Consider the following 14076-nt stretch of genomic DNA (forward strand, 5'->3'; position numbering starts at 1 on the left):
CTTACAGTGTGGAAACAGGCCCTTCGGCCCAACAAGTCCACACCGACCCGCCGAAGCGCAACCCACCCATACCCCTACATTTACCCCTTACCTAACACTACGGGCAATTTAGCATGGCCAATTCACCTGACCTGCACATCTTTGGACTGTGGGAGGAAACCGGAGCACCCGGAGGAAACCCACGCAGACACGGGGAGAACGTGCAAACTCCAAAGGCCGAGAAGCTCTGATTTCTGTTGTCCCAGGGGAAACCTGCAGAGGGTGATCAACCTGAGGGGAGAGGATAATAAGTGAGTGTTGCTCACCCCACGTCCATTATCGGGCATGTCCTGGTAGGGTCAGTGTGTTCACACTCGACTCCACAAAAATACAGGTCGGCATCACTGCACAGTACTGAGGGAATGCTGCACTGTCAGCACCAATCCCCCTTCACTCCTCCCAGCTCCCAGCATGGAAACAGACACTTTGGTCTAACTTGTTCATGCTGACTAGATATTCTAAATTAATCTAGTTCCATTTGCCAGCATTTGGCCCATATCCCTCTTAAACCCTTCCTATTCACATACCCATCCAGATGTCTTTTAAATGTTGTAATTGTACCAGCCTCCACCACTTCCTCTGGCAGCTCATTCCATACACTCACCACCCTCTGTGTGATAAAATTACCCCTTAGGATCCTTTTAAATCTTTCCCCTCTCACCCTAAACCTATGCTCTCTAATTTTGGACACACCCACCCCAGGGAAAAGACTTTGCCTATTTACCCTATCCATGCCCCTTGCAATTTTATATAAGGTCAACCCTCAGCCTTCAACGCTACAGGGAAAACAGCCCCAGCCTATTCAGCCTCTCCCTATAGCTCAAATCCTCCAACCCTGGCAATGTCCTTGTAATTTTTTTCTGAACCCTTTCAAGTTTCACAACATCCTTCCTATAGCAGGGAGACCAGAATTGCACGTAATTTTCCAAAAGTGGCCTAACCAATAGCCTGTACAGCCACAACATGATCTTCCAACTCCTATACTCAGTGCATTGACCAATAAACGAAAGCATACCAAACGCCTTCTTCACTATTCTAGATACCTGTGACTCCACTTTCTAGGAACTATGAACCTGCACTCCAAGGTCTCTTTGTTCAACAACACTCCCCATGACCTAACCATTAAGTATATAAGTCATTAAGAAGATACAAAAGCTTAAAAACACGTACCAACAAATTCAAGAACAGCCTCTTACCTGCTGTTATTAGATTTCTGAATAAACTTCTCAAATTTTAAATTAAATGTTGATCCTGCTGCCTGTGCACCTTCTCTGCAGCTGTAACATTGTATTCTTCTCTCTGTTCTATGACCCTAATGCACTTTGTGTGGTATGATCTGCCCGTACTGCACTTCTCAAATTTTAAATTAAATGTTGATCCTGCTGCCTGTGCACCTTCTCTTGCAGCTGTAACATTGTATTCTTCTCTCTGTTCTATGACCCTAATGCACTTTGTGTGGTATGATCTGCCCGTACTGCACACAAAACAAAACTTTTCACTGTACCCAGGTACATGTGACAATAATAAATTAAATCAAAGCAAAGCAAAACTTTTAGAGAAGGACGGGGGGGGGGGGGGGGGTCCTGGTCAGTTAATACCCCAGAGCCAATATCATTAAGACATTGTGGGGTTCTCCCATATCCAAATTGGCTGCTGCATTTCTGTATTTCAACAGTGAGCTGCAAAACATTTTGGGATCCTCTCATGATGTAAATGTTTTTTTTCAACATAATTTACATGAGACATGAGTGGGCCAGCACTTCTTGCCCGTTCCTAATTGCCCTTGAACTGAGTGACTCACTCAGCCATTTCAGAGGGCACTTCAGATTCAGCCACATTGCTGTGGGTCTGGAGTCACATGTAGACCAGACCAGGTGAGGACGGCAATTTCCTTCTCTAAAGAACATTAGTGGACTGGATGGGTTGTTAATGACATTCGATGACAGCTCATGTCCAGGTTTATGAATTGAATTGAAATTCCATCAGCAGACCTGGTAGAATTTGAACCAAAGCATTAGCCAGGGCCTGATTAGATTAGATTAGATTCCCTACAGTGTGGAAACAGGCTCTTTGGCCCAACAAGTCCACACCGACCCTCCGAAGAGCAACCCACCCAGACCCATTCCCTACTCCCTACTAATGCACCTAACACTACGGACAATTTAGCATGGCCAATTCACCTAACCTGCATACCTTTGGATTGTGGGAGGAAACCGGAGCACCCGGAGGAAACCCACGCAGACACGAGGAGAATGGGCAAACTCAACGCAGACAGTCACCCGAGGCTGGAATTGAACCCGGGTCCCTGGTGCTGCGAGGCATCAGTACTAACCACTGAGCCACTGTGCCGCCTTCTGGAATACTAGACCAGTGACAGCTGGTCAGGCAGCATCCCAGGAGCGAGAGAGTTGACGTTTTGGGCATAAGCCCTTCATCAGGCTTACACCCGAACCGTTGATTCTCCTGCTCCTCGGATGCTGCCTGACCTGCTGTGCTTTCCCAGCACCACACTCTTGACTCTGATCTCCAGCATCTGCAGTCCTCACTTTCTCCTTTGTTTAAGGCTGACCCAGTTTAATCCAATTAGTTCAATAACTCAGTGTAATAAATGCTCTGCTGTGAATGACCAGCAGAGTCTGAACAAGGGGATAATATGAGTGGAACAACAATTGAACAAAGTCAGTGAGGCAGCTGAAGTAAACTCTCTGTCCATTCAACCTGTTTCAGTCCAGCAGTCCAGAAGATTAATACAAAATCTGCAGATAATTATCCTGATAAAGTCATAGTTCATGTATCAGCAACCTCTATTTTAGTTGTTTACTGTTGTCCAATTAAAAATAACTGACAACGTCATTGTGGGTGAGTTATTGTATGTGGTAACTTTAATTAAAAATATTTCACACAACACTTGGAAATGGTGGTAAGAATTCGAATATTGCTCAAATGAGAAACAGGATGAGTCAGGACAAATATAAGACAGATACGTTTCGAGCAATAATAATTTGTGCTGTAGGAGCAAAGGGCTCTTTACCATTGTCAGTCACAAGCCAATCTTTACTGATCAGATTGGGATTAATATAGATCCACACGCTGCAATGACTGGTTTCAACAGCAGTTGTTGAAATAGAGTCATGCAAGATTGCAGCCAGCTTGCAGAAACAGAATGCATCAAAGCTGTCCTTTGGGACAATGGCTAGCCTGATTAGACCATTTCTCACAATGTACCTCTCACAAACCTGCCAAATTGCTAAAGACTCCACTTTAGAATGTGGAAATTACCCGGTTAGCCTCAAACACCCTTGAAAGGAAACGTCTGACAAGTTGAAAAAGCAAGCTGATTCACACTGTTACTGATAAGAAGCTGCTGCTAGTCCAAGAGAAGAGTGTGCCTACCATACAATTCAACAACATCATGTAAGGATTTCAGTTCTGGCACCTGGAGTGTAGGCCTAATGTGTCAGCGACCCCCTGATCAAGTAACTAGAACATTCCTTTGGCACTTCATAACAGCCTGAATACAAACTGTACTCAAACAGCCCATGCTCACAAAGCATGATATCCATATTAGATGTGATTCAATGACTTCGCAGTACTTGCCAAACAATCATGAGTGTGATAATAGCTACACTAACCACCAATTTACAATGAACAGTTCAACTCACATTGTGGCTGGGTTATGTTTGTTAGGAGTGCATCCATATATAGGGACCTGCTCTCTGCAAGCAAAAGGAATACATTCAAACAGATAAACAGGAACCTCAATTATCCGAAGGACACAGCAGGGGAGTATTTTGTTTGGTTAATCAAATTCCGGATAATCAAATTCTAGATAACATAGTTTAGCTGAACATCAGGACGTTGCGATCTTGCCGGATAATCCGATATTCGGATAAACGAATCCTGGATATTTGAGGTTCCTCTGTATTACCTTTTATCAATTAACTGGGCCTTTAGTAGGTTATAGTTCCTTGTTGCTTTGGCCATGGCAACACTTTGGCCAATCAAAGTCAACCTGCCAACCAATCAGCACCCTTTTCTCCTGAAATATAAATTGTTTGGCTGAGGGTTGGCATTCTTGCCTGATGAGTCACAATGAAAAGCCTTAGTATCATATCTCTCTTGTCAGCATCTTTTCTCATTGACCTGTTCTGAGATGTTATTACACAACTTGGGAACAGGTTGGACCTGAACCCAGGCCACCTGGCTCAGGGATAGGGACATTACACCTGCATCACAGAACCCCTTCGTGTCTCTCTATTCAGCAGTATACAGACCCAGTGGGTAGCATCCCTGTCTCTGAGTTTGGATCCCATTCAAGGGTTTGGTAGCAAAGGATGGCACATTCACAATGCAGACAAACAGACTGAGGATCAACTTCTAAATCTTAGGCCATTGGTAGGTGGTACGAACATGAGAGATCATACATCACTCTCTGTAGCTCTGGAGTACAGTATGCAAATGAAGTGCATATTGCCAAAGCAACTTAGATTCCTTGAGTGTAGGTTACACATACGCACATATTTACTTATATAGGTGTCTCTACCATCTACATATTAAGGAAATAAAATATAATCTCTCCTTTTTATCTCACCAAGTTCTCTTGCAATTGTCACATGCCTATGAGTGTTGAGATTCCATGACCAGCAATGGTTATTACTATTACCTATTTCCTATTTACTAATCAGAAATGCAGTTATTTATATCTGACTTTAAATCAGCTCATGGAATAGCCAGTGACTGGTGGCTCATTCCTAATTGTTTGTGGTCACCAGGAGACTGGGAAACAGACTGGGATAGGAATCCTTGGCTAGTGCTGACATTTAGCTGGAAGTAGTCCAATTGTTGGCCCTTAGCATTCATTACCTCCAGCTGAATTCACAGTGTCTGACTGGGTCAACCATTCTGTGACCTCTTAAAACAATAAAGTCCTTTTACTGTTACGCATTGCTTTAGTATTTTTGACGAATGTCCAAGTGCTAATATATGATAAACAATGAGACTAGATCTACACTAAGATGTATGTCATAGAGTCATAGTCAAAAAGATGTACAGTATGGAAACAAACCCTTCAATCCAACTCATCCATGCCGACCAGATATCCTAACCTAATCTAGTCCCACCTACCAGCATCTGGCCCATATCCCTCAACTCCCTTCCAATTTATATACCCATCCAGTTGCCTTTTAAAGGTTATAATTGTACCAGCCTCCACTACTTCCTCTGGTAGCTCATTCCATACATGTACCACCTTCTGTGTGAAAATGTTGCCCCTTAGGTCCCTTTTAAATTTTTCCCCTCTCACCCTAAACCTATGCCCTCTAGTTCTGGACTCACCCACCCCACAGAAAAGTCCTTGTCTATTTATCATATCCATGCCCCTCATGATTTTATAAACCTCTATAAGGTCACTCCTCTACCTCCGATGTTCCAGCCTATACAGCTTCTCCCTGTAGCTCAAATCCTGGTTGCATCCTTGTAAATTTTTTCTGAACCTTTCAAGTTTCACAAATTCCTTCCGATAGGAGGGAGAGCAGAATTGCACGCAATATTCCAAAAATGGCCTAACCAATGTCCTGTACAGCCGCAACATGACCTCCCACCTCTTATACTCAATGCTCTGTTCAATAAAGGAAAGCATACCAAATAGCTTCTTCACTATCCTATCTACCTGCGACTCTACTTCCAACGAACTATGAAGCTGCACTCCAAGGTCTCTTTGTTCAGCAACACTCCCCAGGACCTTATCATTAAGTGTATAAGTCCTGCTCTTATTTGCCTTTCCAAAATGCAGCACCTCACATTTATCTAAATTAAACTCCATCTGCCAGTCATCAGCCCATTGGCCCATCTGATCAAGATCCCATTGTAATCTGAGGTAACCTTCTTCGCTGTCCACTACACCTCCCATTTTGGTGTCATCTGCAAACTTACTAATTATACCTACTATGTGAGAAGTGTCTTTCAATATCTTAGACCCAACAAATTCAATATTTATTATGCAATATTTTAGGGAGAGCTACAGACAGATACAACATTTTCTTCAACAGCAGCCAGGTTACTTATGAGAATGAGAGGATCGAAACATAGGAGTAAAGATACTGTCAGAAGGTTGACCAAACCAGGATCAGTAAGTAATGACTGACTGGAGCAGGAAGGAAGGGAAGAGCCAGATTGGGGAGATCAGTGTGTGTGAAATCTCCCACTGAGCAGGAAGCACATACCTTCCCTCTGTGATTGTGGCAGAGGGGTGACTATTGGTCTTGCTTTGTAACAGATATCGTCACTTGTTCCTCACTGGGCATGCCCTGCATTTCTCACTGGTCTCCCTTTCTCACTGACCCATCCCCTTTCTCATTGCATCCCCCTCCCTCCAAAGATTCAGATTCAATTCAGATTCATTATTTTAATGTCTCTCTTATAGTGAATGGGTTAATTCAATATTTCCATTGAAGATGTCATTCTTAGGCTCTGTTCTGACTTAGAGCCAACATATTGCAGGTGGCAGGAACTGGAGGAGGTTGTTCAACCTCTCGATGCTATCCACTCCAATGAGACCAGGCTCAGCTGTGTCTGTATTCATGCCTTTGACCAATACCATTCAGTATCTTTGGTGGAAAAGTCCTGCCAAGCCCAGATTTTGACAATTGACTTGACATCGATGGGTGTTTGCAGAAGAGCATTCAGCCCTCCTTGCCAGTGTGTCAAAGCTCTTCCTTATCTTACTGCTAAAAGTCTTTCAATTTAAGTTCCTAGTCAATATCCATCTCCCTCTCAATCCCTGGCTCCTTGACAGTCTCTCATTTGTCATACTGCATGTGTGACACAATTATATATTGGAAAGATAAAGCCAATCTTTTCACTACCCTGAATGAACGGTTTCCCAACCACTAGTTAATGAGTCACTGTTTGAGGCTAAGCCAGATCGTTTGAAATTTTGCCCTGAGCTGAGCTTCCAACCCCATGTCCATCACCTGATACTCCTCCCCACCCTCTTACTGTAATATCACCCACCTCTGTATCTGTCTCAGCTTATTAACTGCTGAAACACAAATCCACCCCATTATTTCTTCAGATTCAATGTTTCCACTTGCCAATCTCCCACTGTTAACCCCTCCTCCATCTTTGGCTCCAACACAACTGCTCCACTGCTCTGACTACGTCCACGACCCCACTCCAGCAACAGCTCATTCCTCAAATACTTACTCTTGCCTTCATATCCTTTCACAGCCTTGCACTGGCTTCTCTTATCGCTCTGCCTTCCTCCTTCCTGACCTCAACTGGATTTTCAATGTCCTTCACACCACCTCAGGCAGCTGGCTGTAACTTCAGCTGTCTACACCGCGGTCTCTAGAACTGTCTCGCTAAAATTCACAACCTCTCCCTACCCCTTTTAACATCTCTCCAATCTTTGCCTTCGACTGAATCTTGGTCCATCTGTCCTGACATTGTTTTCCTTTGCTTGGTGTCAGTTTTTTCTGTGCCTATGAAGTGTAGTGAGATGATGTTGAAGATGCTGAACAGTGGAACTCACATATCAAAAAGGTGCAGTAAAAGGACACAGCTTCAGTATAATTGACAGTTTTTAATTTCACTGCCTCTAGGCAACACAGACTATTACCCCAAAAACACATTAGGATACCTGTGTTCTGATACTGAGTTGATCCAACAAAGTGATCATGCTTCCATGGCAACACATCACTGTAAACAAGTTGAGCAGATTAATTTTCTTGAATACAGTGTATCTTTGGAAATGTTCTCATTCTTTAACTGAGAAGAATGAGGTTTCTTTAAAATGCTCAAAGTTGGCTGTACCTCATGACAGTTTATTCTGTGTGATGTACAATTCTTCTCCCAGTGATCTCTCTGATGATTCTCTTTCAAAAATTTGAAAGCTTCACCTCATTGTATCAGTGATAGACCAGGAGTGTTCAACGCTGTGCCTTGTTCATCTTCCCTCTCACTCTCACAGCCCCTTCCCCAAATACTCACTCACACACACACAGACACTCTCAGATACTCTCTCTTCTCTCACACACACACCTTTTCTCTCACACACACTGTCTCTTCTCTTTCTCTCACTCTCTCTCTCACACACTCTCACTGTCTCATTCTCACACACTCTCTCTCTCATGATGTGGAGATGCCAGTGTTGGATTGGATTGGACAAGGTCAAAAATCACATGACACCAGATTGTATTCCAATGGTTTTATTTGAAAATACTACCTTTTGGAGTGCAGCTCCTTCATCAGGTGCTAGTGAGAGAGGAAGACTTTAGGTACAGACTTTATAAGGAAAAGAACAAAGGATTATACAACCCATGTGAATGAATTGAACACACCTAAGATGGCTCTTAAATCTTTAATCAGTTAGAATGGAGGTACAGGTTTTTTTGATTAATATGCAAATCCCAGAATTCTTTTCAAGTCACTGCCCTGAGATAAATATCAAGGAGGTGACACCTTCAGTCAGACAATGTATCTTAGGTGTGAGGTCTTGTTTGGAATCTGTCGGTGTCTTAACCTAGAGTCAGAATGGTTTTATTTCCAAAGTAGGAGTTTATGAAATGCCACATTGACTGACTGCCTACAAATTGTGTGCTTTTTGAAAAAAATAGAATGTATCTGCAAACAGAAATCTGCAAATGCCAATGCCAATTTACCCCACGGATTTATATGTGTGTGTTTGTGTGTGTGTGGTGTTGCAGTGGAGGGAGTGTGTGTATGTGTGTGTGTATGAGTGTATGGGGGGGTTGCAGTGGAGGGAGTGTGTGTGTGTGTGGGTGGGGTGTGGAGGGAGTGAGTGTGTGTCAAAGAGAGTGTGTGTATGAGAGAGTCTGTGCACAGTCACACAGACTCTTTCTATGCACACACTCTATCACACACACACATGCACACTCTCACAGATGCATATACTCCCTCACACTTGTGGGTACTCAAATACATACACACAGTATCTCACACACACACACTCTCTCTCAGATGCACAGACTCTCTCACACTTGCGCACACTCTCCCTCAAACACACACTCACACATACAGTATCTCACACACACTCACACACTCTCTCTCATACACAAACTCTCTCAGACACCGCACTCTCATGCACACTCTCTCAGTTACATAGACTCCCTCACACTCGTGCACACTCTCTCTCAGACAGATACACGTATGCACGTGCACACAAGCACACACATACACACACACGCACACATATAAATCCGTGGGGTAAATTGGCATTGGCATTTGCAGATTTGTGTTTGCAGATGCAGTCTATTTTTTTCAAAAAGCACACAATCTGTAGGCAGTCAGTCAATGTGTCATTTTATAAACTCCTACTTTGGAAATAAAACCAATCTGATTTAAAGTTAAGAGACAGACAGACTCCAAACAAGACCTCACACCTAAAATACATTGCCTGACTGAAGGTGTCACCTCCTTTATTTTGATAAGACTTTAAATTATCTCAGGGCAGTGACTTGTAAGGAATTATGGGATTTGCATATTAATCAATAAAACCTGCACCTCCATTCTAAGTGAATAAAGATTTAAGAACCATCTTAGGTGTGTTCAAATCATTCGCATGAGTTGTATAACCCTTTGATCTTTTCCTTATAAAGTCTGTATCTAAAGTCTTCCTCTCTCATTAGCACCTGATGAAGGAGCAGCACTCTGAAAGCTTGTCATTTCAAATAAAGATGTTGGACCGTAACCTGGTGTCATGTGATTTTTGACTCTCTCTCACTCTCATTCTCTCTCTCACACACAGTCACTCTCTCATTCTCACACGCTCTCTCACACACTCACTCTCATTCTCACTCTCTCACACACTCACTCTCTCACACCCATGACAGCAATCCACTCTGGTGACATCACCCTGTGGAATGACATCACATGGGACTCAGTGGGCGGAGAGGCTGGGGGATGGGGAGGTTAGGGTTTAGAGGGTGAGAGTGCAGGTAGAGGGGGATTGGGCAGGGAAGGAAAGGAGGGGACACAGAGAAAGGTAGACAGTGGGGATCAGGAAAGGTGGAAAAGATAAGGGAGATGAGAAGGTGAGAAGATGGGGAATAGGGAGGGAAAAGAGAGGGGTATAGGTGGGGGAGGGGAGAGGGTGGAGAAGTGGGAAATGGGAACGGGAAATGATGAGGGCAGATACTTAGAGGAAGAAAAGAGAGGGGGGGGGAAGGGTGAGGGGGTTAGGGAGGGGGTTGAGGATGGCAGTTGGACCAGGGTAGAAGGAAGGAGGAGAGGGGAGGGGAAGGAGGAGGTGTGGATGGAGAGGAGAAGATGTTTTTGCAAATAAAAGCTCTTCCTACCTTCTCCCTCAATAGATTTTCAGGAAGCGCTCCACTGTGCAGAGATCAGCCACTTCTCCACGTGCTGCTCCAGAAATCACCATCCATTACCTGCGGCAGCTACACAGGAAGATCAAGAACATTATCAATGACTGGATGGAGTATTACAGAATTGAAACTGGTAAGTTACACCAGACCCAGAGAGAACTGTTTAATCTTTGACGTTTGCGAATTGTTACCCATTACTTTTATGAGAGTAATTGGTTGGGACTTTGACTTTGCTGAAAATGTGTTGCTGGAAAAGCGCAGCAGGTCAGGCAGCATCCAAGGAGCAGGAGAATCGACGTTTCGGGCATGAGCCCTTCTTCAGGAATGGGACTTTGACTTTATACAATGGGTGATGTTCTGTTTCACTAATCCCACTACAATGGGAAGAAGAATGAAGACAATAGGTGCATATGAAATAGAAATAGGCCATTCAGCCCATCATATCTGCTGCACCATTCAATGACATCATGGCTGATCTGATCATCCTCAGCTCCATATCCTGCCGTTTGCCCATAATTCTGAGTCCCTCACTTACTCGGTCAAATGCAGTCTTGATGTCAAGGTCCGTCACTCTCACCTCCCCTCGGGAATTCAGCTCTTTTTGTCCATGTTTGAACCAAGGCTGGAATAAGGTCAGGAGCTGAGTGGCCCTGGCAGAACCCAAACTGGGCGTCACTGAGCAGGTTATTGCTGAGCAGCTGCTGCTCGGTAGCATAGTCACTGACTGAGAGTAGACTAACAGGGCAGTAACTGTCCGTGTTGGGTTTGTTCTGCTTTTTTTGTACAGGACATACCTGGGCAATTTTCCATTTTCCAGTAGATGCCAGTGTTATAACTGGACTGGAACAGCTTGGCCAGGGGAACGGCAAATTCTGGAGCACAATCTTCAACACTATTGCCAGAAGGTTTTCAGGGCCCATAGCCTTTGCAATATCCAGTATCCCCATTAGTTTCTTGATATCACATGGAGTGTATCGAATTGGCTGAAGACTGGTGATGCTGAGTACCATTGGAGGAGGCCGTGATGGATCATTCATTCAGCACTTTTGGCTGAAGGTTGGTACGAAAGATTTAGCTTTATTTTCTGTACTGATGTGCTTGACTCCCCCATCATTGAGGATGGGGATATTTGTAGAACCTCTTCCTCCAGTGAGTTGTTTAATCATCCACCGTCATTCGTGACTCGATGTGGCAGGACTACTGATTTTAAATCTGATCCTTTGGTTGTGGGATGATTAGATTCCCAATAGTGTGGAAACAAGCCCTTCGGCCCAACACATCCATACTGACCCTCCAAAGAATAACCCATCCGGACCCATTTCCCTCTGACTAACGCACCGAACACTATGGGCAATTTTAGAATGGCCAATTCACCTGGCCTGCACATCTTTGAACTGTGGGAGGAAATGGAGCATCCAGAGGAAACCCACACAGACACGGGGAGAATGTGCAAACTCCACACAGACAGTTGCCCGAGGCTGGAATCAAACCCAGGTCCCTGGCGCTGTGAGGCAGCAGTGCTAACCACTGAGCTACAGTGCCAACCATACATAGCCCTACCTATCACTTGCTGCTCATGCTGCTTGGCATGCAAATAGTCCTGTTTTAGTTTCACCAAGTTGACACCTCTTTTATAGATAAGCCTGTTGCTGCTCCTGGCACCCCCTCCTCCACTCTCCATTGAGCTAGGGTTGATCCCCTGGATCAATGGTAATGGTTAAGTGGGAGATATGTTAGGCCATGAGGTTACAGATTGTAGATGACTACAATTCTATGGGTTTATGGCCCACAGCGTTTCCTGAGTACCCAATTCTGTAAAGATGGATCAGTTTGAAGTGTATCATTTTAAGAATAGTGGTAATGCCACAATACATGATGGAGGGTATTCTCATTGTGAAGGCAGAACCTTGTCTCCAAAAGGACTGTGCAGCGGTCACTCTTACCGATATTGTCATGGACAGATGTACCTGCAGCTGGCAGACCACCTGCCGCAGACCCAATCGAGCAGCTAGGACCCGACCAACTCAATCAGTAGTGCTGCTGCTGAGCCACTCTTAGTGGTGGACATTGAAATCCCCCACTTTGTGCCCTTACTACCTCCAGAATTTCCTCCAAGTATTATTCAGCACAAAGGAGCACTGATTCATCAGCTGAGGGGAGGGGTGACAGTACATGGTAATGTAATTATAGTCCAGAGCCCCAATGTTATGGGGATATGGGTTCGAATCCCTCCCTGGCTGGTGGAGTAATTTTGAATTTAATAAAGTGTGGAATTAAAAACTTGTCTAATGCATCCTTTATAAAAATCCTTCTGGATCATTAATGCCTTTTGGAAACTGAAAATGTAAGGATGGGAAGTAGCACATTGCAAAAATGTAAATTCTCTAATGATGCTGAATAATTGGCTCTGAGTCTTCACTCTCTTGCCAACCCTTGGATAAATATAATGATAAAATAACATCAACAGATATCAACAACATATCAACACTGCACTTCACACAATCTATGTGAAAGTGAGGACTGCAGATGCTGCAGATTAGAGTCGAGAATGTGGTGCTGGGAAAGCACAACAGGTCAGGCAGCATCCAAGGAGCAGGAAAATCGATGTTTCAGGCAAAAGCCCTTCATCAAAAGCACCACCTTCTCGACTTCACACAATCTAGTCTACTGTATTCGCTGCTCACAATACGGTTTCTTGTACAATTGCAGGCTGGGTGACCACTTCACAGAACACCTACATTCTGTCCGCAAAAAAGACCCTGAGCTTCTTGTTGCTTGTCACTTCAACACACTATCCTGTTCCCTGGCCAACATCTCAGTTCTCAGGCGTGCTGCTGTGCTCCAGCCAACAGCATCTCATTTTCTGCCTGGAACGCTACAGCCTTCAGAACTCGTCCTCAGATGCTGCCTGAATTGCTGTGCTCTTCCAGCACCACTGATCCAGAATCTGGTTTCCAGCATCTGCAGTCATTGTTTTTACTTCAGTAATTTTAGGCCTTCTCCCATATCCTTACCCTACCCCCCACACACTAGACCTTGTCATCACATGGGCTGCTACAACACACCATCGGTTCTCAGCTACAATAGTCTCCATTAGAAGCTATTCATTCTCCTGGGCTGGTCTTTATCTACTCTTTTACCGACGCAAATGTTTCTGTTTCTCTCTGGATCCATTTCCACCTATTGTTTACTAATTCCCACCCCAACACCATCTTCTGCATCAATACCAACCTTTTCCTGGTTCTGAAGAAGAGTCACTAGACTCAAAACGTTAACTCTGCTTTCTCTCTCCACAGATGCTGCCAGACCTGCTGAGTTTCTCCAGCAGTTTCCATATGAACAGATTGGCTGGTTACATTCATGAGACCCACAGCCCTGAGGCTGAATACAACATGGTTGTTACTTAACATTCATCCCATTTATATGTCGAGTACAACGTGACACACAGTCGCTGATGACCCAATCCCTGGAAGTCAGCACTTTTCCCCTGTCTTCACATTGAACTCAACCCATCCATTCTCTAATCCTGTTGCTGTGTCACCATAGTCTTACCAGATCATAGGGCCTGCTGTCTCATTAGAGAGAAGTGACTGGTGGTGATTTAACCTGAAGGACCTCAAGTGAGGGGAGAGGTTGAGAAGGACAGTCCTTCATGATAACCTCAGACTGGTGATGGGAGTTGAACCCAACTATT

The 14076-nt window shown here is 44.2% G+C and overlaps 1 protein-coding gene across 1 annotated transcript in view; it reads left to right on the forward strand.

Moving 5' to 3' along the window:
- LOC122561441 overlaps positions 1 to 14076 on the forward strand; it is a 133298-nt gene that overhangs the window by 59733 nt on the left and 59489 nt on the right. Inside the window, exon 11 of the mRNA XM_043713183.1 lies at positions 10371 to 10515. Within this exon, the coding sequence (XP_043569118.1) occupies positions 10371 to 10515 (145 nt within the window). The remainder of the gene's footprint in view (positions 1 to 10370; positions 10516 to 14076) is intronic.

The sequence above is a fragment of the Chiloscyllium plagiosum genome, chromosome 23 (assembly GCF_004010195.1).
Source record: "Chiloscyllium plagiosum isolate BGI_BamShark_2017 chromosome 23, ASM401019v2, whole genome shotgun sequence".
NCBI lineage: Eukaryota > Metazoa > Chordata > Chondrichthyes > Orectolobiformes > Hemiscylliidae > Chiloscyllium > Chiloscyllium plagiosum.